Source organism: Lineus longissimus, chromosome 3 (assembly GCF_910592395.1).
Source record: "Lineus longissimus chromosome 3, tnLinLong1.2, whole genome shotgun sequence".
NCBI classification, from domain to species: Eukaryota; Metazoa; Nemertea; class Pilidiophora; order Heteronemertea; family Lineidae; genus Lineus; species Lineus longissimus.
The window spans coordinates 13,798,501-13,824,764 of record NC_088310.1 but is presented as its reverse complement, the minus strand read 5'-3'; the positions used below and the strand labels follow the sequence as shown (position 1 = coordinate 13,824,764).

The 26,264-nt window shown below is 41.5% G+C and overlaps 1 protein-coding gene across 1 annotated transcript in view; it reads left to right on the top strand.

Moving 5' to 3' along the window:
• The first annotated feature begins 5,283 nt into the window (after nucleotides 1–5,283).
• LOC135484794 (uncharacterized) overlaps nucleotides 5,284–26,264 on the top strand; it is a 266,119-nt gene continuing 245,138 nt past the window's right edge. The window contains exons 1-3 of the mRNA XM_064766477.1: nucleotides 5,284–5,374; nucleotides 17,156–17,770; nucleotides 21,966–22,138. Of these exons, the coding sequence (XP_064622547.1) occupies nucleotides 17,176–17,770; nucleotides 21,966–22,138 (768 nt within the window). The 5' untranslated portion in view covers nucleotides 5,284–5,374; nucleotides 17,156–17,175. The remainder of the gene's footprint in view (nucleotides 5,375–17,155; nucleotides 17,771–21,965; nucleotides 22,139–26,264) is intronic.

The following is a 26,264-nucleotide window of genomic DNA, read 5'->3' as shown; positions in this document are numbered from 1 at the left end:
TTTCGTGGGCATTGAGTTGGATTCAAGGAACATGGAGGCCAGGTTGCCCCCAGATAAGATTCAAAAGTGTACTCGCCTACTTGATCAGTTTCTCGGCATGGAAAAGGCCACTCTCCGCGAGTTGCAGTCTCTCATCGGTCTGCTGAACTTTGCCGTCTGTGTGGTGCCCCCTGGGCGTCCTTTCCTTAGGCGACTCATCAATCTTACTATTGGTCTCAAGCATCACTCTCACAGGAGGCGTATCACCAAGGAGGTCAAGATGGATCTCAGCATGTGGCTGGAATTCTTATCTGGTTTTAATGGCCGTTGTTTTTTCCTCAGCGACCGATTCTACTCCTCTGATACTTTACATCTTTTCTCGGACAGTTCCACCACTATTGGATTCGGAGTGGTTTTCGGTACCCACTGGGCTTATGGCGTGTGGGAGGAACAGTATCGCTCACTCAATATCGCGATTCTGGAATTTTATCCCATTGTGTTGGCCCTTTACTTATGGTCCAAGGAATTGTCCAACAAAGTAATAGTTTTCCACACGGACAATGAAGCTTTAGTGCACGTCATTAATAAGCAGTCGGCTAAGGAGCCCACTATTCTATCTATTTTACGCAGGTTGGTTCTCGTATGCTTACGTTACAATATTTTGTTCAAGTCTGAACACATTCCCGGCGTAAATAACGTTTTGTGTGACTCTCTTTCTCGTCAACAGATTCAACTTTTTCGACGTGCCTCGAGATGTTGCGGGATGGATCACAGTCCAACGAGAATAGAGCCGTTGCTACATCACGCGAACTTTTTTCATCCGTGAAGGACTTGGTGAATTCCAACTTGGGGGCTACATCTCATAAGGCCTATTTGCGAGCCTTTCAAGCTTATGTTTCCTTCCTTCAGGATTCTCTGGATCAGTATCATATCTCCACTTCACCTATTTTACTACTCTTGTACATTGCACATTTGCGAGCTAAGGGACTTAAACCACCCACTATCGCATCTTACGTCTCAGCATTTAGGTACGTTTGTAAGATGCATGGCTGGCAAGATCCGGGTGATAACTTTATGGTCGCAACGGCCTTGTCCGGGCTTGCTAAGTCCAATAACACACTGGATGTAAGGTTACCCATTACTGTCCCCATTCTCTCTAAACTCCTTCACGTCACTGGCCTGGTCGTCATGGATCATTTCGACAGAAAATTGGTCAGGGCTATGCTCTCACTTGCGTTTTTCGCCTTTCTAAGGATTGGCGAGATTACCACGCGTTCCGCTAGGTTGACTTCACTTTTAGAACGTTCGGACCTTCAAGTAGATTCGGCTAGTCCATCAGCCGGTATGTCCGTTATATTTAGAAAATACAAGCACAGCAAAGGCAGCCGGCCGGTTGTCATTCAGTGTCGCCCCAAAACCAAAAGTTGCTCTGCCCAGTGGTCAACATGTGTAATTATTTGTCGGTACGGCCTGACACATCTGGTTCGCTCTTTATGCGTGCTGATGGCTCGTCGGTAACCCGGGCTCACTTCTCACATAACCTGCACAGTTTACTGCGGGCATGTTCCCTTGATCCCACACTTTACCAGGGACACTCTTTTCGTATAGGCGCCGCCTCTTGGGCGGCTCAGTCTGGCTTATCCGATCAACATATTCGTCACCTGGGTAGATGGAATTCTGATGCCTTCCATAAGTATATCCGTAACGTCTCCATTCATGTTTGAATTATACTTCTTTTCACTGTGTTATGTTTAATTTCTTTTCTTTTGGAGGGGGAGATACTTAGTGTTCTTTCATGCGGACGGATCACTCAAACATCCCCCTACATTTCATACAGGGGAGGGCACGCAGTTTTCCATGCGGGTGAACTGTACGTCATCTCACTGGGTATTATCAAAAGGTTTATTCAATCAATATGTTCTTAACATGACACTGAGTGTTCTTTCATGCGGACGGATCACTCAAACATCCCCACTTAAGGTTGGTCAATATACAGGGGATGGCACGCAGTTTTCCATGCGGGTGAACTGTACGTCATCACGCTGGGTATTATTAATAGGTTTATTCAATCAATATGTTCCTAACACGACACTGAGTGTTCTTTCATGCGGACGGATCACTCAAACATCCCCACTTAAGGTTGGTCAATATACAGGGGATGGCACGCAGTTTTCCATGCGGGTGAACTGTACGTCATCACGCTGGGTATTATTAAAATGTTTATTCAATCAATATGTTCCTAACACGACACTGAGTGTTCTTTCATGCGGACGGATCACTCAAGCATCTTTTTAGCCCTATCATTAATTTTGGTCAATATACAGGGGATGGCACGCAGTTTTCCATGCGGGCGAACTGTACGTCATCTCACTGGGTATTATTATAAGGTTTATTCAATCAATATGTTCTTAACACGACACTGAGTGACACACAACTAACAATCATTTGGCTTGGTGGGGGCGGGGGGCAGCCTTCGTTCCGTAGGCTTGTGGCGGTTTTGCCCCACTCCTTTGCCTTTTTAATGGTCCTCATCATGCAGCTTTTCTTGTAAATAACCCAAAATACTTCATGCTGCTCATTATGTAAATATTCAAGTTTTCTTCGGGCCTACAATTATCTTATTTTCAATAAATGTCACTCAGTGTCCTTATCATGTCTATATCATATCAGTTTTCTTGTCAGTTTGTATAGACTGCAACTACAGTTATTCTCTGTTAGGAATGTCACAACCTGGAGACGGTCTGGTCACAACCAGGACCCCAATTACAATTATTCTCCGTTGGGACTGTCACAACATTAGGACGGTCTCCGCCTACTCTCACAACCTCGAGGGGGCACCACAAAAATATTTTTTTATTTATGCCAGAAACTTTTTTTCACTTGGCACTAATACGCTTCCGTATCCAACATCTTTCAAAAATATGGGCAGAGACATGTATTCATCCACAGGCGGAAGTGTGACACATAGTCCGTACTGAACTGTGAAGCTGTGGTAAACACATGACTGTGATGGGTGAAAGTGGATTTATTCTTCAATCTTTGGTGGATTCTTAATCTACAGAGCAAGGCTATAACGGGGATATACTTTTGATAATTAATTTAAGGAAATATTGTCTCACTGGCCAGTTTAGAACTTGTATTCTAATAGGCCAATATCAGTCCGCGAGTGACGATTTGATGGCAATGCTGTACACAAATCAATTTTTCTCAGGCAATCGGTACTGGAATGTTTTGAATTTTTACTATTATTTCGATAAAAGCCTCTTCAAAACACATATAAAATTTGGTGGGAATTAAAGCACCCTTGGTGTGCTTTTTCACCGACCTATATTCATTAAAATGTACACAGAATGTACACGCTGGCTAATAGAGGTCTCTGGCCATATCTGGCAACATTTTTTTTTGTTCAACACTGAAAAAATCTAGCAACATTCACGTGACCAAACAAAGTCACGTGACCTAGGCCTACCCTAGAGTCCAGGTCGCAACCGAGACTGATCCCGCGACCACTCCAACCTCGCCCCAGGACATCATGCCATGCACTGAAAAAATCTAGCAACATTCACGTGACCAAACAAAGTCACGGCATGATGTCCTGGGGCGAGGTTGGAGTGGTCGCGGGATCAGTCTCGGTTGCGACCTCGACTCCAGGGTATGTTCCGATAACCTCGTCCCCGAACATTGTTACACTGGTACCCTGTCGCCAGCTGTTGGATCATGCCATGCGGTAGGTCACGTGACTTTGTTTGGTCACGTGAATGTTGCTAGATGTTTTCAGTGTTGAACAAAAAAAGAGATATTTTTGAAAGATGTTGGATGATTTTTTGAAATTGTTGAACCAAAATTTTGAAATTGTTTAAAAATGTTGCCCGAATTTTTAAAAATTGTTGAACAATATTTCTGAAATTGTTGCAACGTATTTTGAAAATGATGACTAGACTTATAAATTGTTGAAGTATATTTTTCAATGTTGAGATAAATTTGACAGAGTTGCAAGATATGTTTGCATGTTGAATTAATTCCGCTTTGGCTTGCCATACCCGAGCTGAGAGATTTTCCTGTTTTTCTTCATGGTTTTAGGGAAGCAAATTTGCCCCAGTTCCAAAAAAAAATTCAGACTCGTTGTAAGGAACGAAATCAGCGCCTCTAGTGGCATGATCGTTACGGGAAGTTCTAATTTACCGTCGCGAGGTGCGGCTCGGAAATTTCCGATGATTACCGAAGCAATTGACCAATGTGAGAGTTTATATACATCAAGCACGTGGCCTAGAAATCACGTGTTTGGGAATCAAATGGTAGGTACATGATTGAATGAAAAACAACAACAACCTGTGCCTGAATTGAGATCTCGGATAATAAGACGGTCGTTGAAGTTACTTGCCCCTAATGCAGTAATAACGAGATGATACATATGTAATTATAGGACAGTGATTGCACACCCCATCTTGCGCGGGAAAAATTATTCCCGCCAAAAAACTAATGACATCCTAAGTTATTGACCCCCTCTCCGATCCCGCTCGGCATGCTTAGATGCGTAAGTACTATTTATTTATGAAGCAGCAGCAGCATCAGCACGCCGGCAGAACTTAGAGGCCTGCATGCCCGACGCCAGCATCACTTTTGTGCAAAATTTGGTCTCCTAGTACGGTAGGAGGCCTAAATGACTACATCAACTGTAACTATACCTTTTGTTACTCATCTGTAATTCATAATAACGTCGGTAGAAACCCGGTGACTTCTCGGGGCTCGCCTTCATGTCTTCTGCCATGCTTTCTTTTCCCGCGTGTGACGTCATCAGGTCGGCGGCAGACCAGGTGCCCACATGTACATATAAATGTAAAACATCGTCGGGAAATCTTTTAATATTAAATTTGGTGTTACTTCTCCTGTCTAAAGAATATTCATGAACAATGGTCACTAATAAATGGTGTTATTTTGGTGTTATTTCGGAATTTGGCAGATTGCCAATGCCGCTTTTAGAACCAACCCTGGTTTATCTTAGCACCAATAGTGGCGATCCTCGCTTCCGAAGTTGCATTATGATAATGAGCCGCACCACGCGACGGTAAATTAGTACTCCTCCATGGTTTAAGTTTAAATGCGTTTGGGCTGCAATTACAGACTTTTTTCGAGCTCACACTTGGGCCTGGGCTCTATGTACAATGCAGCGGATCGAGGCTATATAATGGGCTACCACCGCACTGGATAGTGAGACCTTACAATCATGGGAAAATCCTAAAATATGGAATCGGGAATAATTGCCACCCTGGCACGGCGAGGATTGATAACATCCACGACTAAGGTGGAAATACTCGATAAATACAAACCAGGCAATGGAAAGAAAAACATCTCCAAATTACGAAATTTTGACTCGAAGCGTAGCCTACTGATTAAGGCAAGTAATCGATGGCAAGTAATGAAAATTCGTCCGCCCAGAATAATAGTTTAATACCAATGACATGTCGTGTAGAGCATCCTTGTTAGGCTTGTAAGTTGTACCAAAAAATGTGTGATTGATTGATGCCCTACCCTTTTAGCCCTACATACTAACTACTGGTTAAACTGAAGATTAGATTAGAAGGGGACTTATTGGCTCACCGTAAGGGGAGTCTTTACGATAGGTCTGTGTCCGTCGTCGTCGTCCGTCGTATCCTGTGGCACATTTCTTAACCGCTTGTGCTACGAACCTGAAACTTCTTACACATCATTGCCAAGGTCATAGTTCGGCAAATGTCAAAATTCGGCAGCGATGCCGTTCGAGGAATCCCCCGTTGCTGTTAACGGCAATGGTTGCTTTATACGGCATCCCTCGGATGCCTCACGCAGCATCCCTCAGCTTGGGGATAACTTCGGGGCCGAGCGCTGCCGAGCGCTGCCGATCGGGGGTTCCATTATAGATTAATAGGGGGCAGCTGGTATTGATCTAAATATTTACCCAAGGAAATGTAAGTCTATCCACGCATTTTTGAAAATTCTCAATTTTCAGAATGGCCTCCACTGAAATGTGGCGTCAGACCAACTGATGGAGGTTCAATTCTAATACACTTACTCAAATACAGCTAATTAATACGACCTGTCCCATGTCCCCGTCTTGTAAGCTCTGGCTCAGCAGACGACATGTACTGCAGAATATTCTGGCGCAAATTTGTGTGTAAAATATGTGTTTTTTAATTCATTTCAGCAGTAGGCCTAACAAAAAAAACCGGAATTAATCGAACGATGCTCACATGATTTTCAGTGCTGTGGTGTCAATTTGAATCACCGGAAGTGTCACTTTACGGCAACGGTTGCCTCAGACGGCATCGCTGCCGAATTTTGACGTTTGCCGAACTGATATGTACCCTGACACTGAATTTCGGTCCGGTCTGATTCTCGTCTTGGCCACCAGGGGGCTAAAACCAAAAACTTAAAAAGTGATATCTTGCTTATTACTGTACTGATTTGTTTTTGATAAAACTTTTATCGTGGTTACCCCTAGCAAGGATACATCACATATCGTACGGGTTTTCGATTTGACCAACTTGGCAAGGTCGCAGAGGTCAAACTCTAAAATTTCACCGATAGTGCCACGTTTCTTAACTGCTTGTGCTATGAACCTGAAACTTTGATTACGTCATGCCCAAGGTCATATGTAACCCAGACACTGAATTTCGCTCGGGTCTGATTCTTGACTTTGCCACCAGGGGGCTAAAACACAAAACTTAAAAAGTGTGATATCTCGCTTGAAACATGTTTACATCGATCTGATACCAACAACCAATGACCAATTTCCAACTTGTCCGCAATGACCAAAACACTAGCAATCCCATGCAAAGACCACCACATGGACTCATGGTTTATGTGAAAAATGACATAAGGATCATGGAGAAGCAATTTATTTCCAGCAATGACTTTGAATCAATCTCTATTTCGATTTGCATCAATCCAAAAGACTCCCATACAGTGATCCATGTCATTGCAATCTACACAGCACCAACTTGCACATTTCAAAACCTGGTCTACAGACCACAGGAATGTCTTTCAACATATAAACCAACTGAACGATATCTCATCATGGGTGATTTCAACATGAAGTCAATAGCCAGTACCGAAAACTATAATTCAAGGTTAGAAACCTACATGCTGCAAGGATTAGATTTCACCCAGCACATGACTTAAAACACCACAGATTATGACTCAAAGTTAGACCTCGTCTTCACCAACGCTGCCCTATCACACAGTATTGATCTTGTCGATGTCATAGACAATTATTGGTCAGATCATAAACTTATATATGCTGCCCTGTCTTATTACTAGGCATCAATACACATCTAAAAAAATTCTTCGTGCCTGATTGTGTTCGCCATATTCACCTGAAAACTAAGCATGATCCTGCCTACTAATACGGTGAGCAAAATGGCCCGTGGCCATTTCATTATAAACTGCGAGATACGAAATCGCACGATGAGTTATCATTATTTATTGCCCCAAGATTTTCCTGTCTTGCTGGTGTATGACATTGACAAGCGCCACCATTTCCGATGCTGCCGTGAACATCTTTATTGGGGCCGAAGACGGTACAAAGGCACCTGTGCGGTTTGCGGCCGGCCTTGTACACTTCCACATTTAGAATATTTTTGGCGAATTTGAGTACGTTGTTGCAGAACAAGAGGTGTCGGCTTTCGTGCCTTCGATAGGAGAGTAGAGCTGCTTTATTTTCATGGCAGCTATGGAATCTGAAAATTCAACAGGGAAATATCGGCCACAACGGAAATGGTTTGCGACAGTTAACCTGAATTGACAAAAAAGCATCTCGTGATTCCGTATTCCGCATCTAACGGTTTATAATAAGCGAGGGAAGGGTTAGGGTTGGGGTAGTGCCGGGGGTAAGAGTTAGGATTAAGGCCAGAAGGTGTAATTAATTGTCATAAGAATAGCGAGTAATTTGAATGTATAATGCATTAATAGGGATCGTCGTAAGAATAGCCACAGCCTTTATGTTTCCCAAATCAACCCTTAACTCTGTCAGTGCTGACCATATAAGCCCTAGGTGCTGAAGCCTTTTTGGTTCACGGTAGGGGAGTCTATACGACACCTCAGTGTCCGTCTTCGTTGTCGTCTGTATCTTGTTTCAAAAACAGTGGCACGTTTCTTAACTGCTAGAGCTATGAACTTGAAACTTTGTACACCTAACCCCCAGGTTAGGTGACTTCTGACTCTGACTTTCGGTTCGGTCTGATTCTCGACTTGGCCAGCAGTGGGTCAAAAGTTAAAAGCTTAAAAGTGTGATATCTCGCTTATTAGCAACTCGTTTTCGCTAAATTTTTTATGGCAGGTACTCCTAGCAAGGATACATCACATATCATACGGGTTTTTGATTTGACCTAATTTTCAAGGTCGCAGAGGTCAAAGGGTTTAAATTGGCCGTTCGTAACTATCTGTAGCACGTTTCTTATTCTTAATTGCTGAATTTATGAACTTGAAATTTGGTGCACATTACTCCCTAAATCAGCTAATCTCTGAGAGGTGCTCTGAGAGGTGCTGAGAAATCTAATTTAGTGTGGTATTCTTCAAAGCAACCTTCATGAACGGGAAGGCCTGGTTGATCTGGGCATGTTAGCAAATCCAAGGGGTTCTCACGGGCCGTCCACCTTCTGCAGCATCATTGTTATCAGAATTGATGGGATTGTCACTTTCAGGAGGGGGAGGGGGCTCACATCATCGGCCATAAACATGCTGATAACATCGTCCGGCATGTACAGTGGACCTTTGCACGCCGTGACTGAAATACACTTCCTAAAACGACCCCTTGCCATCTATCCTGAACAAATGGTACCAAAACTACTTCGCATCATCAGAAATATCATTCCCAAGTATGGTTCTGTCATCATGTCACAGGTGGCGGTCGTGATGTTCGCGTATTCAATGGAAATAACGACCCGTGTAATTTAAACAGGCACGCAATATAGAGAGTCATTTTTACCCGTGTAAATGTACGCACTGAAAAGGTTAAGATGTTGGCTTGGAAGTGGCGACGGTACATCTGGACAGTAGGAGACAGCTAAAATCTTGAATCGGTAATGATTGCATCCTTGCTTTGCCTGTTGCCAGATTCCACATTTTAGCAGTCTCTCATTGTCTAAACCGTACCGTCGCCTCTTCCAGGCCAACCTCTTATGTGTCATATTGGGAAGCCATATCATTTCCTCCAAGTCAAAAATCCAACATGGCCGCCGACTGAGTGGTGGACGCTGGTACATTTCTACACACAATTGTCATGAAACGTTAAAAAAAATGTCCTGCTTATTTCGTTGATGACCATTAGATTTTATTTTGATGACTTTAAACTTGCTTTAAAATAAAACCTGGTGGACGCTGGTGTTTGTGTTGAGGATGACCCACTTGCTGATAAAGTGACGAAATAGGCTTATCTTCAAGTTCAATCAGGCCCAAATTTTCTGGATTTTCTGCTTATTTTTGGTGGGAGGGAACGCTAATACTTAGTCAATACCCGTTGATCTGTGTATCTTGCAGTGCAGTTTTGCCATAGCTCCAGAATTTGAGGTATTTAAAGTACCGGTTTTACCCAAAAAATCTTTTTGGAATACAATAAACTCATTTATCATGGGCAAAAGTATGAGCACTTACATACTTGAACATTGAAACTGTCAATGAAAAACAGACTACATGTATCAATTTTAAGAGCATTAATTGATATTTGTCCTCCCAAGTAGGGCAAGCGCCTGATCTACATCTCATAATTTATTTTGGTGAACCCGCCGCCATTAATCGCCATGGCGGGCCGCCATTGCGAGATCGTAGGCCACCATCCCCAAAAATTTCCAATGACTCGCCTGCCAAGTTGCCATCCTTTGCCGCCTTGCCGGATTTTTCACCCGCCAAGCCAAATAAAATTGAAATCACGTATCACATTCTCCTTTGATCCCGTTGTACCCTGTATATCAATTGAAAGAGACTGCTGATTTATCTCCGACAGCTATTATCATCCACCTGTGGCACACCTGCAAGCACACTTGTTTAGTCTACGATCTCTTTTATCATAATTAAAAACAACCGTCCCCGCTCTGCCGCTAGCCGATCGTACAGGTGCGCTTTTGTCCACTCCCTTGACCTCATTGCCAAGGCTATGGGTGATTGTTATTGGCCGACCGCCGTCTGCCGGAACACGTGGATAGTAATGGTAGTACTTCGGGCAGTGCAGTTGAATTGGGCGCGCGAAGTGGATATCGCTACTGACTGAATAGGCCTGTATATTTTTATTCTATTAGTTGGAATTGTGACTGCTCGCTCAAAATTTCTTAATGAGAGTAGGCGAACGCTTACGAGGCGGCTAGTAGCCTACTGCCAGCCCTGCGGTTTTGCGACTTTTTGTCTGTTTTTTCCGTGTCCGGCGCTCAAAGCTTCTGCTGCACACAGAAATGCCCCGTGTCGAAGCTACGATAAAAACATCAAAATCATCTCAGGTGCTAGGAAATTACGTCTGAGCCTCCCAAATTTTGAAAGTTCTCGAGGGGAGCACCCCCGGACCCTCATTTGCGGAACGGCTCACGCCTACCGCGCTCGCTGACTGGCTTCATCATCCTGCATCATCCTGAGTACGGGGTTGGACGCGTGACCACTTTTGTGAATAGGGTCTCACTAGCCAGTGGGTACGAGGTCCGTTTTGACCACCCTCTCTTGGGCCTCATATGCGATGATACGTCCAAGCCGCGGGGTTAGGTTTGTCCGAGTTCTCCTTTACATATGAGCCCGCTCCTTGATCCTCAGTCGGGCAAATTTGGTGATTTTTGACCGTTTATGGGATCTGGGTGGTGTCAAAGGTTGCACCCCCCATTGGTCACAAAACCAATTAGTTGCCTTGAATGTGCCATAGAGACCTTCCCTTGGTCTTTACCTACCCAAAACTGTGTAGGTTCTTGTATCTAATGTCAACAATTTGGTCTCCGGGTCAATCAGGGACATGCCATTCGTCCCAAGGCAGGGGGACGTCTGACTGGATGGGTTCACCAGGGGCTAATGAGACCTAGGTGTGATTAAGCCACTATTTATGCTAATTTCAAGGCCAACTTCGTTTCCACCTGATTAAGCATGATTTGGATTTAAGCGCAACATAGTGTGTTTTTTTTAAGGAGATATAGGTGATATCTGGTATGCGCGAGGCTTTACTCAAACCGTACCATTGTCATATCTGGGCCAAGTTCTGAAGAGTCGCATTTGGTACCACTACCAGCAACAGTTAATTTTCTAATAAACTGCTGATATATCACAATTGGCATAATCCCGTGACCCCTTCTGCGTAGTTGACATTTAATGGCAGTTTAATTGCGGATGGGGTGTGGGGGTATCATGGATTTGAAATTTAAAAACACGCTCTGTTCATAGCCTACACGATGGACTTTTATACCCTTTTGCAATATCAACCTCCTTGACCTATCAGCTATTATTGGAATCTTGAACTTTTTAATAATTCCTCCATGTCATGCTCCACTCCAAAATATTATCATTTCAACAACCATACAAAACCTAATTCCCGGAAATTCCCGAAGCCAAAAGACCACCTTGACCTATCAACTATTATTGGACTCTTGAACTTTTTAATAATTCCTCCATGGACCATGTCATGCTCCACTCCAAAATATTATCATTTCAACAACCATACAAAACCTAATTCCCGGAAATTCCCGAAGCCAGAAGACCAATGGCAATGTTCCCATGTGTATAATGTGGCCAGTGCAGACCGGGCATCAAAGTTAATTTTTTTCCCTCGGGGCACAGTGCGACCTAACCTAGAATATGCTTTTCCTCCCTTAATACTGGTCTGAAAAATTTGGTATGGTAGGTACTTCAAGCAATGCTACATCACACATCCTCCGTGTTTTTGATTTGACCTACTTTTCAAAGTCAAAGTGGTCAAAGTTCACTAAATCACTGATAGGTGGCATGTTTCGTTTCTATTTGAGCTGGAAGGTTTAAACTTTAGAGGACATGTATCTAGAGACCCTCTATTCTACCCCAAAATTTTTCTCACTCCGACTTCAAATATAGTTGCTAGGCGGCCATCTTGAAAATTGAACACAGTCAGTTTGCTACCGAATTTCATGTGATTGTATATTTTTGTACTCTCTACAGTATCCCTGATTTTCAGTCAAATCCATCGACCCATATTGACAATTAAACATAGTCCTATCACTCCGAAACTAATGATCGGATTGCAACTAAACTTCGTGTGATTATGTATCTATGTACTCTTATCAATATCACTAATTTTCAGTCAAATCCCATGACAATTATGGCTGCCAGGTCGCGATCTTGAAAATGAAACGAAGTCATTAATATTACTCCTAAACTGTTGAACTTGAGGCTTTAATAGGTGATATAGGTCACTCCAAATGTCAACCAATTGCCAAGTGACATGTACACTCTTCAAAAATCCTGAAATTCAGTCAACTTTAAAACCAAAATGCTACACTTAGATAGTACCGGTAATTTCTTTTGTGCCTTTTGAGCCGAGAAGAAAAATATTATTCAATAGGATCAAAACTGCTGCAACTAGCCAGAAACTGTTCTCCCCATATCCACTGCAAATGACATGCATTACATTACCCGAGGTGAGTACATGGTCCCTGGACCATTTCATTTGAAATTAGACTTGTCAGATTAGTTTTCAGGTCAGGAAATACTCACTCTTGGTCCGATTTCAACCAATCAAAGGGAATTCAACTCGTGCGGTCAGTCAGAATAAATTAAAACTTACATGGGTCATTCTTTTCATATACTGATCAATAGACCTTTTTACACGGTGCACGTTCAATCCAGATCAGAACTAGTCCAGGTCCGGCCCCACCAGGCCACTTCGATTCCTGACAGAAAGCTCGCATTCACTAGGTTGCGCGTTCATGGAACTGGCTTTGAACTAGATCGAGGAGGGTTTCGTTAATCATGCCGCCGTAAGGCGCCGCAATATGAATCGCCAACGTCTGCTTCTGGTACAATAATCGGCAGCAATGGCGGCCTCCATAAGAGCAGTAGCATTTGCTATTTTTGCAATTTTGGATCTTATCCTCTCTCCAAACTTCTATCAGTTGCAATGTTTCATCGTCGCTCCAACATGTTTAGTTTCAGCCATAGTAAAAACATACTAGATCGTGAAATAATCCGAAAATAATCCGAGAACAAAGTGCCGCTAAATTTCACGCAAGGAATATGACAACCGTTCCTGCCAATAATGTCACTGAAGTACCGTTCACAAACCCGCCTCGGGTGAGTTCACTTTCACACGATAAATTAACCGGCCTACACTGGTCTCATCACGCCTCTGACTACTTGGTCGAACACGTCTCGGGCGAGGAACATTTAGACCGGTTGCGGCGCGTTTAATCGTATTCACATGGTGCGTGTTAGACCTGGACTGGTTCTGATCTGGATTGAACTCGCACCGTGTAAAAAGGCACAATGAGAGCTTTTAGATTATAGTGACAATAGCATACACAATAAAGAAAATACCAACAATCTGTTTTAAGAATTTCTATTGCGCCCCCCCCCTCCGCTATCCATGAAAGACAGTTGCTTACGCTACACAAAAATCAAAAAAAAATCGAGGGTCAACCATCGAACTTTTGAGATATGTTGAATTTTGCACAAATCAGCGAAAAACGCATCAACTGACACTGGACGGCATTTTTACAAGGGGCCGACGCACATCCCAAGTTCGGTGTACACGTACGTCGGCAACAACAGTAAATGCGTAGTTTCTTGTAAGCCGCCTATTGAGTAGCGCTCTAGGTTTCAGAAACTCCAAAAAAACATGTCTTTACCAAAACAACTGCTGAATCAAAACTGACATACTGTGAGGACCGAGAAATCAATGATTTTAGGAATACAGTTAGGGGTTGGCCGCGCATGAATACAAAAAAAAGTCCCTAATGAGACCTTAAGGTAAGGTTGACATGACCCTGACAGCCTTTTTTTAACAAATGATAAAACGTCAGCCTCCTACAAGTCTCCTGATACCCGACAGCAGAGGTTTCCTCAAAAGGAAAGGCTGGAACGACCATCTAGAAATATCATATGTACTATGACAATCTACTCAAATTGTGTCATACTTAGCATCCCATGCGTTGAAATATATAGAACGCCTCAATTGTGCAAAATAATCACATTCAGCGTCAATCATATACTGCAAATCTTGCATATTCTGATCCAGAAAGCATCAAGCTATTCACTTATTCAACATATATCATATAGAAGCATATTTGTTTAGTCCTTGGGCAAGGCAATTCATGCCTTGTGCCACCGCAGTGCTCACATTTGGCGGAAACTGCATTTAAAACAGGTACCCCTTTAAGCTCAACTCATCATTTTGCATTCGCGCTGCAAGCAAAACTGACCTTGGGAATGCCGAACAGATTGTATTTTCAGGTAGTCAAGGCATTTCTTTGTAATATGTGCAAAAAGTCTGACTGGATTCTCTAAGAGAATACCTCCGTTGTCATGAGATACCAAATTTGATGAATAGGGCCGTGTTTCACGTCGGGCCTACTGGAAATGCGTTGAAGAAAACGATGACGCACTGTTGTTTCAAACGGCGCTCTGTTCACCAATATTGCATAGATTTTTGTTGGAAATTATTCAAATTATTCATACGTGGTTAAGTTGAAATTAATAGTTTCTGAGCTCATGAAAATGTCGTCATTACGTCTTATGGTCTCGTTAGGGAGTTTTTCCCAAATGTACGCGATGATGACGTGCCCCATTAACGGTGTACCCCCATTTCGCCTACACCCATTTCGCCTACCCCCATTTCGCCTACCCCCATTTTGCCTACCCCCATTTCGCCTATTCACCATTTCGCCTACACCCACTTCGCCTATTCACCATTACGCCTACTCACCATTTCGCCTACTAAAAAGGAAAAGAGTGGTGTGCGCTGGACATTTAAACAATTTTACGAATTGTTGAGCTTGGTTTTTTTCCTTCATATCATAGCATATTTCATATAGTTAACTTTACCATACTTTATCATTCCAACCCGGCCTCTTGAGACAAGACTTCCATTGATTTTTTAAGCCTTTTTGCAGTTAAATTGTCACAGTTTGACCGCCTTGCATCAAATAATGCTTCGGGTTGTGAATCTGAAATTTGGATATGACATTCCAGACAGTCAGGCGAGTTAATGGTGAAATTTAATTAAAACTGGTGGTTGTCCACGAATTTTTTTTCTTCAAATTGGACAAATTTGAGAGACCATGATATTTCCACTGTTTTCAGCCAAATCATGACCCTACTCATGACCCTACTCAGTTCGTCTGATAGTATTTAGTTGGTATTTAGTTGGATAAACTGCATATTTCTAAAAGCGTTACAAAATTCTGGCACCAATAGACATTTCAAATTAGACTAGAAAGTAGAAGGCTGAAACATCTTTTGAATTTGAAGTCACTATCATAAAACATTTGAAATGATGTAGGCAAAATGGGTAATAGGCGAAATGGTGAATAGGCGAAATGGGTGTAGGCGAAATGGTGAGTAGGCGAAATGGTGAGTAGGCGAAATGGGTGTAGGCGAAATGGTGAGTAGGCGAAATGGTGAGTAGGCGAAACGGGTAAATTTTGTAGGCGAAATGGGTGTAGGCGAAATGGGTGTAGGCGAAATGGGGATGAACCCCATTAACAGGACGTAACATGGATTTTTAAAATGCGTTTCCAAAGTGAATGCATGAGGACAACCCATTTGTGTCATACATCACTGGAAACGCCCGATTCCCCTGATTCTGCAGGATGTTAAATCGGGCATTTTATTTCTTTGAATAAATCATAAGCGTCGCATTTGCTCCTAGCTCTGTTCACCATCCAAAATGGCAATATTGCCAATTGGGCCGGACAATCACGAAAAAAACCCAAATATTATACATTTCCTCCTGAATAATTCTTACAGTGACCATTCTCCCATGAAAGACAGTTGCTTACGCTACACAAAAATCAAAAAAAAATCGAAGGTCAACCATTGAACTTTTGAGATATGTTGAATTTTGCCCAAATCAGCGAAAAACGCACCAACTGGCACTGGATGGCATTTTTACATGGGGCCGACGCACATACCAGTGTACACATACGTCGGCAACAACAATAAATGCGTAGTTTCTTGTTAGCCGCCTATTGAGTAGCGCTCTAGGTTTCAGAAACTCCAAAAAAACATGTCTTTAACAAAACAACTGCTGAATCAGCACTGACATACTGTGACGACCGAGAAATCAATGATTTTAGAAACTACGGGTTGGCCGCGCATGAATACAAAAAGAAGTCCCTAATGAGACCTAATACCTGAGTTTTTAATTTGACCTACTTTTCAAGGCCACCAGGGTCACAGAGGTCAAGTGGCTTTGGGGTAAATTGGCTATTTGGCTGTCTACTAATTGTAGCAATGGCATATTTCTTATTAACCTATGAACTTGAATTTTGCTACACATGACTTCCTACGTCAGATAATTTCTGACACTAAATTTCAGTTCATTCTGACTCTCGACTTGGCCACCAGTGGGCCAAAAGTGAAGAGTTTAAAAGTGAATAAGTGACTACATTTAGTTTTCGATAATATTTTTGTGGTAGGCACTCCTAGCAAGGATACATCATACGTTGATTTGACCTACTTTACAAGGTCACAGAGACCAAATGATGTAAATTGGCCTTTAGAAGGTAACTATTTTACTATGGCACGTTTCTTGACCACTAAAGCTAGTTACTTGAAACTGGTACACACAACTCTCTTGGTCAGATAACCTCTGACACCGAATTTCGGTCCAATCTAATTCTTAACTTGGCCAAAACTGAAAAGATAAAAAGTGCAGTATATCGCTTATTAGTGACTTGTTTTCTATAAAATATTTATAGTAGGTACTCCACGGAAGGATACATCACAATTTTGATTTGCCCTACCTTTCAAATAACAGAGAGGTCAAATGGCATAAATTCCATTGGCTATATACTAAAGCATGTTTCTTATCTTAACCAGCATTAATCGTCTACTAAATATCCATATGGTTAGGTCAATGGCGCCAGGCCTTTTCCTTGACAGACTTCGTGTTTAAAATGGTTGAGGATTCGAACTAACGATCAGCGGAGACTGTTGTATGATATTAATTTGAATAAAATTAATTCTAGCAATTTCGTTTTTTTTGCAGAGTAACTGATGTAATCAGCCATGAAGAAGACTGATCAAACACACACCTTATTCCACTCGTGGGCAGCATCAAAACCTCTCACAGATATGTTTTGTCAGACGCCTGTTAACAGTAACAATGCCAAGCTGGGTATGGGAGGCATTCAGGGCACTCCTGCTGTGCTCGATCTGTGTAATGAGGGTGAAGATGATGAACTGATTCGTGCCTTGGCTATGTCTGAGATGGATGGTGAGGTGTCCCAGCTGAAAGCAACTCCACCTGCTTCAGGGATACAAAATGATTCGAACGCTCTAACTGACTACCCAATGGCTGAACATGACATGCTAGGATTTTCCAAATTCAATGGGAGAATGTTAACCTATCCAACAAACTACCCAGTACGTGACTACCAGTTGAACATCGTTCAGTCCGCAATCTATAGAAATACGCTTGTTTGTCTACCCACTGGCCTTGGTAAAACATTTATTGCTGCTGTTGTCATGTACAACTACTTCATGTGGTATCCATCTGGGAAGGTAGTGTTCATGGCTCCTACAAAACCCCTTGTTGCTCAACAGATTGAGGCTTGCTACAACATCATGGGTATACCACAGACTCATACTGCTGAAATGACAGGTACAGTATGGCTTTTTAGCTTGACATTGGAGGGGGCAAGGTAACTGGTGAACCTGTAAATTCATCTTCGTTGTGCCATTTTCCAATCCGCCCCGTATTCCACATTTTAGGATGCTCTCATGATTACCAAAATGATTAAATCACTATTTCAAAAAACTTTAACCCAGCAAAAATATGACATTTTCCTTCAATGCAATAATTCTTAATGTCCAGAAACTACAATTCTCATTAAAAACTCTGACTCGTTTTAGATACACTGATTTGCTCTATTTTGCAAAAGGCTGCACAGTTTGCGGAAGGTGACAAGTAAATAGGCAACAACAAATTAGCAAGTGGCCTGAGTTTTCAATAGTGTACATAAATTAAGTGTTTTTTTCTCGATTAGACAAATTTATTACCGTAGCATAATGCTAGAGAAATCCTATCAAAGTGTGATATGTTATAGGAAATTACATTTTAAATTGGTTTCGTGTTGGGCGATATATCGAATGCCTGTGTGCTTGAATCAAGCACACCCCCATGCGGGCATGGTCAAAACTCCCCTTCCTGTGTATATACTGTACATGTAATACTTAAACAATCCCTTTGCAGCCATACTCACACAACCAGCGAAGCTACCAGGCTGTCAGGCCAATAGTTTTCCCTCCAATTTGGGCACACTGACTGTAACTGCAGATCGAGCTGTGTCGGCTGTAGCTGCGATGCATTGGACCTGCGAGTGGGTGATATGGGCCCCCCAAAAAAAACATTGAATTCTAGTTCCCCCGAGATGCCATTTCCTGGCATCTGAGATCTAACGTTGGCCCTTCCATTGTTTTAGGAAATACAACTTTTCTGTTTTATTTATTATGCTTCAAGCCATATCAAGGAGAGAAGAACATTCTCTGAAATCTATTTTTATTTGAAGTATCAAATACCAGTACCACACCTGTTCCCCTTTAAGAAAAAACCTTCATACAACCTATAAGAAAAACAAGCCTATCAGGCTCTGGTTCAGAATTGGATTGGTTTAGATGACAGGCCACTGAAACTTAGGTACTGATTTATTGCGTGATATACTTTTGGCACATCGCCATCACCAATTGCCATTTGCCAGGTATTGAACTAATCCATGAAAAAGCTCGAGGTCACATGACAAAATGGTGGACGAACCAGAAAATGTAAACAGCGAGATTTCAACATGAAAATTGTCAACAAAAACACCTTTACGGATTTGATCTTCTCTTGCAAAAGATTTGATACATAATTTTGAAACGTGGGGATGATGAAGGTATAGTTGTCATTAAAAATAAACGCAATCTTACGGACCAAAACGCTACCATAGTCGTTTCAATATTCAGCTTTCAGCCCTTTGATTCAAATTATACCGCCTTGAAAACTTAGAAGGCGGTCCGCACTTACGAAAATCAATGACGCAATACTCTATAGAACAAGTCGAAATTATCCTCCAAAATAAGAAACAAATTGGAAAAAACATGTGCACACATGAATTTTGGCCAAAAAACAGCAGGTTTGTCAATCACGTTCTATTTAACAATTCGGCATTCTCAAAGGGAAGGGTTCTAATGCATGAAGTGAATAGCTCTCAACCATGTTTACATATTTTCGTCATTCCCACATAACTGTTCAACTGTCAACGTCCAACGACAATCCCACTCAACAAATAGTATTTAATTCATATCAAATACCTTAAAAACCTTTTATTCGATTTTAATAGCAGTTATCGAGTAAACGGACATCACCCAAAATATCCACGAAATAAACGGACAAATGACCACAAAAACACCTTTTCTCAAAACAAATTAGCGATTTATACCAAATTAATCCGACGGGAGACAAAACTGCATACAAATTTAGCTAGGCTATGAAAAATAATGAGACCTATTGTGATAGATTTCAAGGAGAAAATTGATGAAGAAAAAAATTTTGAGGCAAAAATAAGGATCACAATTGAGAACCAAAAATTATGTCGCAGCCCTTCCTGGCACATTCATTCTCAAATCAAACTGGCCTGATATAGAAGGTGACAGCGCAGTACCCCTTTAAGGCTTGCCAATCATCAAGGTACCGACGGACAGGCCTAGAGATCAAACTATCGGCAATCTGCCGCTGTCAGAAATATCATTGGTCTAAAAATCTACAAACTCAACGTATGTCGTTTTGATATAAAGAATTGATATAATGATCCTTCAATCGGGTCTTCGAAAGATTCAAAATAGTACCGCCTCCCAAGTAAATTGCAAACTATTGGCAATCAGCCGCTGTCAGAAATATCATCGCTCTAAAAATCTACAAACTCAATGTATGTCGTTTGGATATAAAGAATTGATATAATGATCCTTCAATGGGGTCTTCGAGGCATTTTTTAGCTCACCTGGGTGAGCTTATATCGTCACGTCTTGTCGTCGTCCGTCGTCTGTCGGGCCGTCCGTCAGTCGGTTCGTGCGTCCGGCGTCCGTCAACAATGGTGGCACGTTTGCTCACCATTGAGTCTAGGAGGTTGAAACTTGGTATGTGGATGTCTTATGACAGCAAGACCTGACATGCCGAAAATCATTGCAATTTGACCTACAATTTGAAAATCAGCGCGATTCGAAATTCAATATGGCCGCCACATCCTCAAAATAGGTTTCCACAATTTTAATTTCCATAAGCAAACTAGCCACTCCACTAAGCCAACTTCACCATTTTCTCACCTTCAACCTTAATAGGCTGAGGGGTTATGCTCGCTTTGCGATGCTTTTTTTAGAGTCTGGGACTAAACTTTGAAATATACTTTGTCAACAATTTAATGCACAATGTTGATTTTGGGCACTGAACCCTAATATGGGCACACATTTAAACTTCTTTTATTTTGGGTACATGTCAAATTTGTCAACCCCAATGTAATTGAGAGGTCTGATCACCCAAGGCATCTGTCAAGTGTTGAACAGAAATGGTTTTTTGAGATGGCTGCCGTGGTGGCCATGTTTGAGAAGTGATGATGCCAATTTTCGAAAGGAACCGTCCCTGATGACATCTAGCCACCAGGGGGCGTAATGCAAAATCATAAAACATGCAACAAAACCCGTGATTTTCGTCAGATTTTTATGAAATCTTTTTGGTAGGTACTCCTAGTAAGTATAGATCACATGTAACAAAAGGTTTTTGATTTGACCTACTTTTCAAGGTCACAGAGGTCAAAGTTTGCTGTGTGGGTGGCAAGTTTCAATTCTATTTGAGCTGGAAGGTTCTAAACTTGTGAGGACATGTATCTAGGGACCCGCTAATCTACCACAAACATTTGGCCCGCTTGGACATCAAATATGGCCGCCAGGCGACCATCTTTAAAATTAAACAAAGTCCTATTACTCTGAAACTAATGATCAGATTGCAACCGAATTTCATATGGTTGTATATCTACAACGTCCCTGATTTACAGTCAAATCCATCAACCAATATGGTGACTAGGCGGTCATCTTGAAAATTAAACAAAGTCCTATTACTCAAAAACTAATGATCGGATTGCAACCAAATTTCATGTGATTATGTATCTATGTACTCTTAACAATATCCCTAATTTTCAGTCAAATCCCATGACGAATATGGCCACCATCTCGAAAATTCTACGAAGAACTATTGCTTATTGCTCTAAAACTAATGATAGGATTACAACCAAACGTCATGTGATTATGTATCTATGTACTCTAATCAATTTTCCTAATTTTCAGTCAAATCCCATGACAAATATGGCCGCCATCTTGAAAATCCAACGAAGTCCTATTACTCCTAAATTGTTGAACACATGTCAACCAATTTCCATTTGACATGTACATGTACACTCTTTAATAACCCTGAAATTCAGTCAACTTTATAACCAAAATGCTATACTTAGATGGTACTGGTAATTTCTTTTGTGCCTTTTGAGCCAAGAAGAAAAATATTATTCAATAAAATCAAAACTGGTGCAACTAGCCAGAAACTGTTCTCCCCATATTCACTGCAAATGACATGCATTAACATTACCCGAGGTGAGCACATGGTCTCTGGACTATTTCATTAATGATTGCAAAGTGGCGCATACTTCTTTGGTTCCCATGGCCAGTAACATATACTCGGCAACAGGAACTTCGAAATTTTGGTGCTTGTTCTATTTGATACATTCAGGCAGTTGTGATTTAAATGCATTTTGAAAATGAGTTAATGTCTGTTTTAGGTGCTATGTCCCCTGTTGAACGAGTGAAAGCCTGGCAGACCAAACGCTTGTTTTTTCTGACCCCACAAGTCATGATGAATGATCTTAGTCGAGGAGCTTTACCTGCTGATCAGGTCAAGTGCCTCGTTGTGGATGAGGCCCACAAAGCTCAAGGAAATCACGCTTATTGTCAGGTCAGTACAAAACAGGTGTCTATCCAGGCACATGCCAATTCCTCGCCTATTTCTAGTGCCAGCCTGGATCCATTTGTCACTAACACTTTTTGGTTCAACTTCAGAGTTAAAGTCAAAGGTCTGATTTCTTATCGCTTTTCATTGGACAGATCATTATAATTAACATAAACATTGCCGTAGTAAGTAATTATGAAAGCAAATTTGCTGAAAATTTATCTTTATATCTGTCTACACTGCGGTATTATATCTATATAACTGCGGCGCTATATCGTATAGCGATATACTAGCGTAGTGAGTTGGTATCCTTCCTCTTCCACCGATCGGATCCCCGAGATTGAATGTCAAGATGGCTGTTGCACATTTTTGGTTGTCCCCCCCACATCAAGCACTAATAATGTCTTTAAAAATAACTGTATCTACATAAATATTTGGTGATGAAAAGGTGATGGCAGGAAAATCTGATCAAATGCATTTTTGCTACTGAAAGTCTGATTCACTTCATATTTGCAGGGATTGTGTAATCCATAGTGTGATGATGAAATATGATGAAAATAAAGAATTAATGATTACCCTGACCTAATTAAGAGACAATTGAATTTTTATGGAGCCTTAAATTCACTGAACAGATACCTGCATTCAGCTTAGAATCGTCGTGTTAATTGAATGGGACATGGTAAAAACATTGGGCATGAAATATACTGCTACTTTCTGGTGAAAAGTACCTTAAAATCATTTGAAAAAAGTATTTTCTTGAGTGTGAAGTGACACTGGAACAGCCATTTGGTCATATGAATAAGAAATAGTTACTTTACTGGCAGTTTTCAAGTACATGCTAGGTCCCATATGAAGAAAACGCTAGTAAATACTTGCACTTTTTGTACTTACTTCTAGTAGAAGCATTTGCTTTCATGACTGCAGTAAATACTTAAAGAACAGGTAGCCACTATGATCCGTATGAATAAAACCTAGAGCTGGGTGAGGTACACTGTAAAGTGAGACACGCGATATACAGAAAAATGACACATATTTCTTCAGTGATATGGGTGGAGGTAACGGAGGCAATACCGCTGGATATTCAGTATGCAGTGAGGTAGGACACTATGATTCATCAACAATGTTATTGTGGCTCTGACATACCACGTGCTCTTATTTACATATTGGGTTAAAGAACACTCATTGGCTGGGCACTGAAGGGGTGGACCATAGGATAATTGTATGCATTTTCTAACTGACGCTTTTCTTCAAAAACGTTTTGATTCGCATGAATGTCCAACATTGTCCAAGGTTGTGAAGGGCTGAAACTGTTTATAGCTCATTCATGTATATGATGTGCCAATCTCTTGAGAATATATGCATTAATTATCTTGATACTTGGGTCTCTGCTCTGAACTGGTTTGAATCTGTCACCATATTATTCCTGTTGTTCAAGGGTGGCCTTTTATACCCTTGCTTCGTCTTTATGCAGGTAAGCAATAGTGCTGTTTAAGAGACCTTGGGACCCTCTACTACTGTGCAAAAAATCTTTTTCAAACTAGCACTCCTTCCAGTTATAATGAGTAGTTATTTGATATGCCATATGTGTAATTGTCTGTACATTGATGTACAGAAAAGTAATATATGAGATATATAGAAATGAGTTATCCATATAACCACTGCCCACAATTGCATATGAAATCAACAAAAGAGTATCAGATTTGGCTCACTTTCACATTATATCTGTACGCTTTGTAGACCACTTGAAATTTTTTGAATATATCAGTGTCAGTGTCATATTGCTTGCTTATCCCCCCCCCCCCCCCGGAAAGGTCCATATAGTGGTGCGGCACACTTTTAGCACATACGCCTATTTTTGAGCTAGAGCAAACGCTGAAGAAGAAGAAGTAAAATATCTATATATTATTGTTTTTGCGTGACACTACGGTTATGCACCAGTTGGGTTTATTGGCCTTGTAAATCGGACTTCGGTGAGAGGTTGAGTCCATGCAATCCTGGGTTCTCCCCAGGCCCTTTTGTGTGGTAGCCAGCAGTGTTAACCACTAGGCTATGAAGCTCTTGCATACAGATATTCTGATAACTTCTGTTATGATCAACTGAAGCCTTGTAAATTTGAATTTCCTCAGGGTATTTATATGTTGAAAGTTTTAACTCTTTGATGCCGCAGACCAAGTGTTCTTGGTTGCCAGTTCAGTCCCCTGCAATGCACACCGGGTTCCCTCGGTTGTACCGTTCCCTTACAATTCCAGCGATCTTCGCCCGACAATCTTTTTGAAATCGATCGAGGCGCCATCTGAAATCATCTGCAAGAACTAATTATTCATTTTGGGTATGAAAGATGGCAAAGTGAGATAGGCCAAAATGGCGGGAGAATTCAGCAACCGATTTTCAGTGGCTGAAGTACTTGTGCATTGACTAAAACAATCATAGACTAAAAACAAAGCCATAAATGATTACGAATCATTGCTCAGGCTTTGTCTTGTGATTGCTAACCCCGAAATTGAGATAAATTTCTAAAATTAATTAATTCGTTGTACATATTGAGCTTCCGCCAATTATTTCTGTTTCAGACAAGGCGGCAAAATTTTGAATTTTGCATTCGAATGGCAACTTTTTGCTACTTCATATATGTTGGATTACTATGCTGTAAATTGCAGAAGAGCTTCAAGATGATGTATGATATAAGCACTTTAGAGCAACATTACTTGTTAAATATTTTGGTTGAAAATTGCTTTTTGGCTCACCTGTGAGCCTTTACCATCACGCAGTGTCTGGCGTCGTCGTCGTTAGACATGGGTGGCACGTTTTGTAACCCCTCAAGCTTTTTAACTCTAACTTGGTACACATACCCCTAGGTGACCGCTACTCAGAGACCGAATCGCGGCCTCATATGATACACGGTTTTGCCACCAGGGGGCAAGAGGGCAAAGATGGAAAAATTGTGTTTTCTCCCTTATTACCGGTCCGAAAAATGTGAAAAAAATATGGTAGGTACTTCTACCAATGGGACATCACATATCCTCTGGGTTTTTGATTTGATCTACTTTTGAAGGTCACAGAGGTCAAAGTTTGTCAGCAGCAACGCCGTTAGTTGGTGGTGGCACGTTTTGTAACCACTTCAGCCAGAGATCTCAAACTTGGTACAAATGTACCCCTGGGTGACCCCTACTCAGTGACCGAATCTTGGCGTAATACAATTCACGGTTTGGCCAATAGGAGGCCAAACGTTTAAAGTGAAAATATGCAATCACTTGCCTGATACTGGTCCGAAAAATCTGAAAAAAAATCTGATAGGTACTTCTTGCAGTGTTACATCATATATCCTGTGCAGTTTTTTTACCTACTTTTCAAGGTCACAAGGTCAAGGTCGTCCAGGGTCACTGCCGTTAGACAACAGTGAAGCTATTGAACTCTAACTTGGTACACATGTACCCCTGGGTGATCGCTACTCAGAGGTCAAATTGCGGTCTCACATGATTCACGGTTTGAAAATATGTGGACCATACAGAGGTCATTGACAATTGCTGGTCTGACCATTAAATGATATATATATACAGCTTTACCAATGTCAAAATCAATGACCCCATAGCCTTCCCTTTGGCACAGGTGGGCACATGGTTCCTGGACCATTTTATTTTGAATCTTTTCGCGCACTGCACGCGACTGCGACAAAAATCAAAGAGTTAAGCAAGTATTTCACAAGAAATGCGCTTATTTCGAAAGTGTCCTGTAATGATGAATAAGATAGTAAAATAGGTCCTTGCTTAAGTTTGTTTAACCCCCCCCCCCACCCAACCCACCAATGCTCTGAGTGTCCAAAAGCGCCAGGAGGAAAGGGTTAACAAGCCTATTGGTGTCAGGTTCACAATAGGATTGATTAGGTAACAGGCCACTAAAACTTAGGTGATATCGAGGGCCACAAACCCGAGTGAGGTCAAAAGGACAACACAACAGAGCAACACCCTTCTTAAACCCATTCAGGAAATGTGTTTTATGGTGTACTTATTTCGTTTATGGCCACTGGTACTTAAAAATGTAGATACAAAAATGTCCTCAAACCTCATTATCCATGATGTATGTAAAAGTTATAGTGCTGATGTAAACTTCAAAAATAGACTTGTTAAGAAATGTA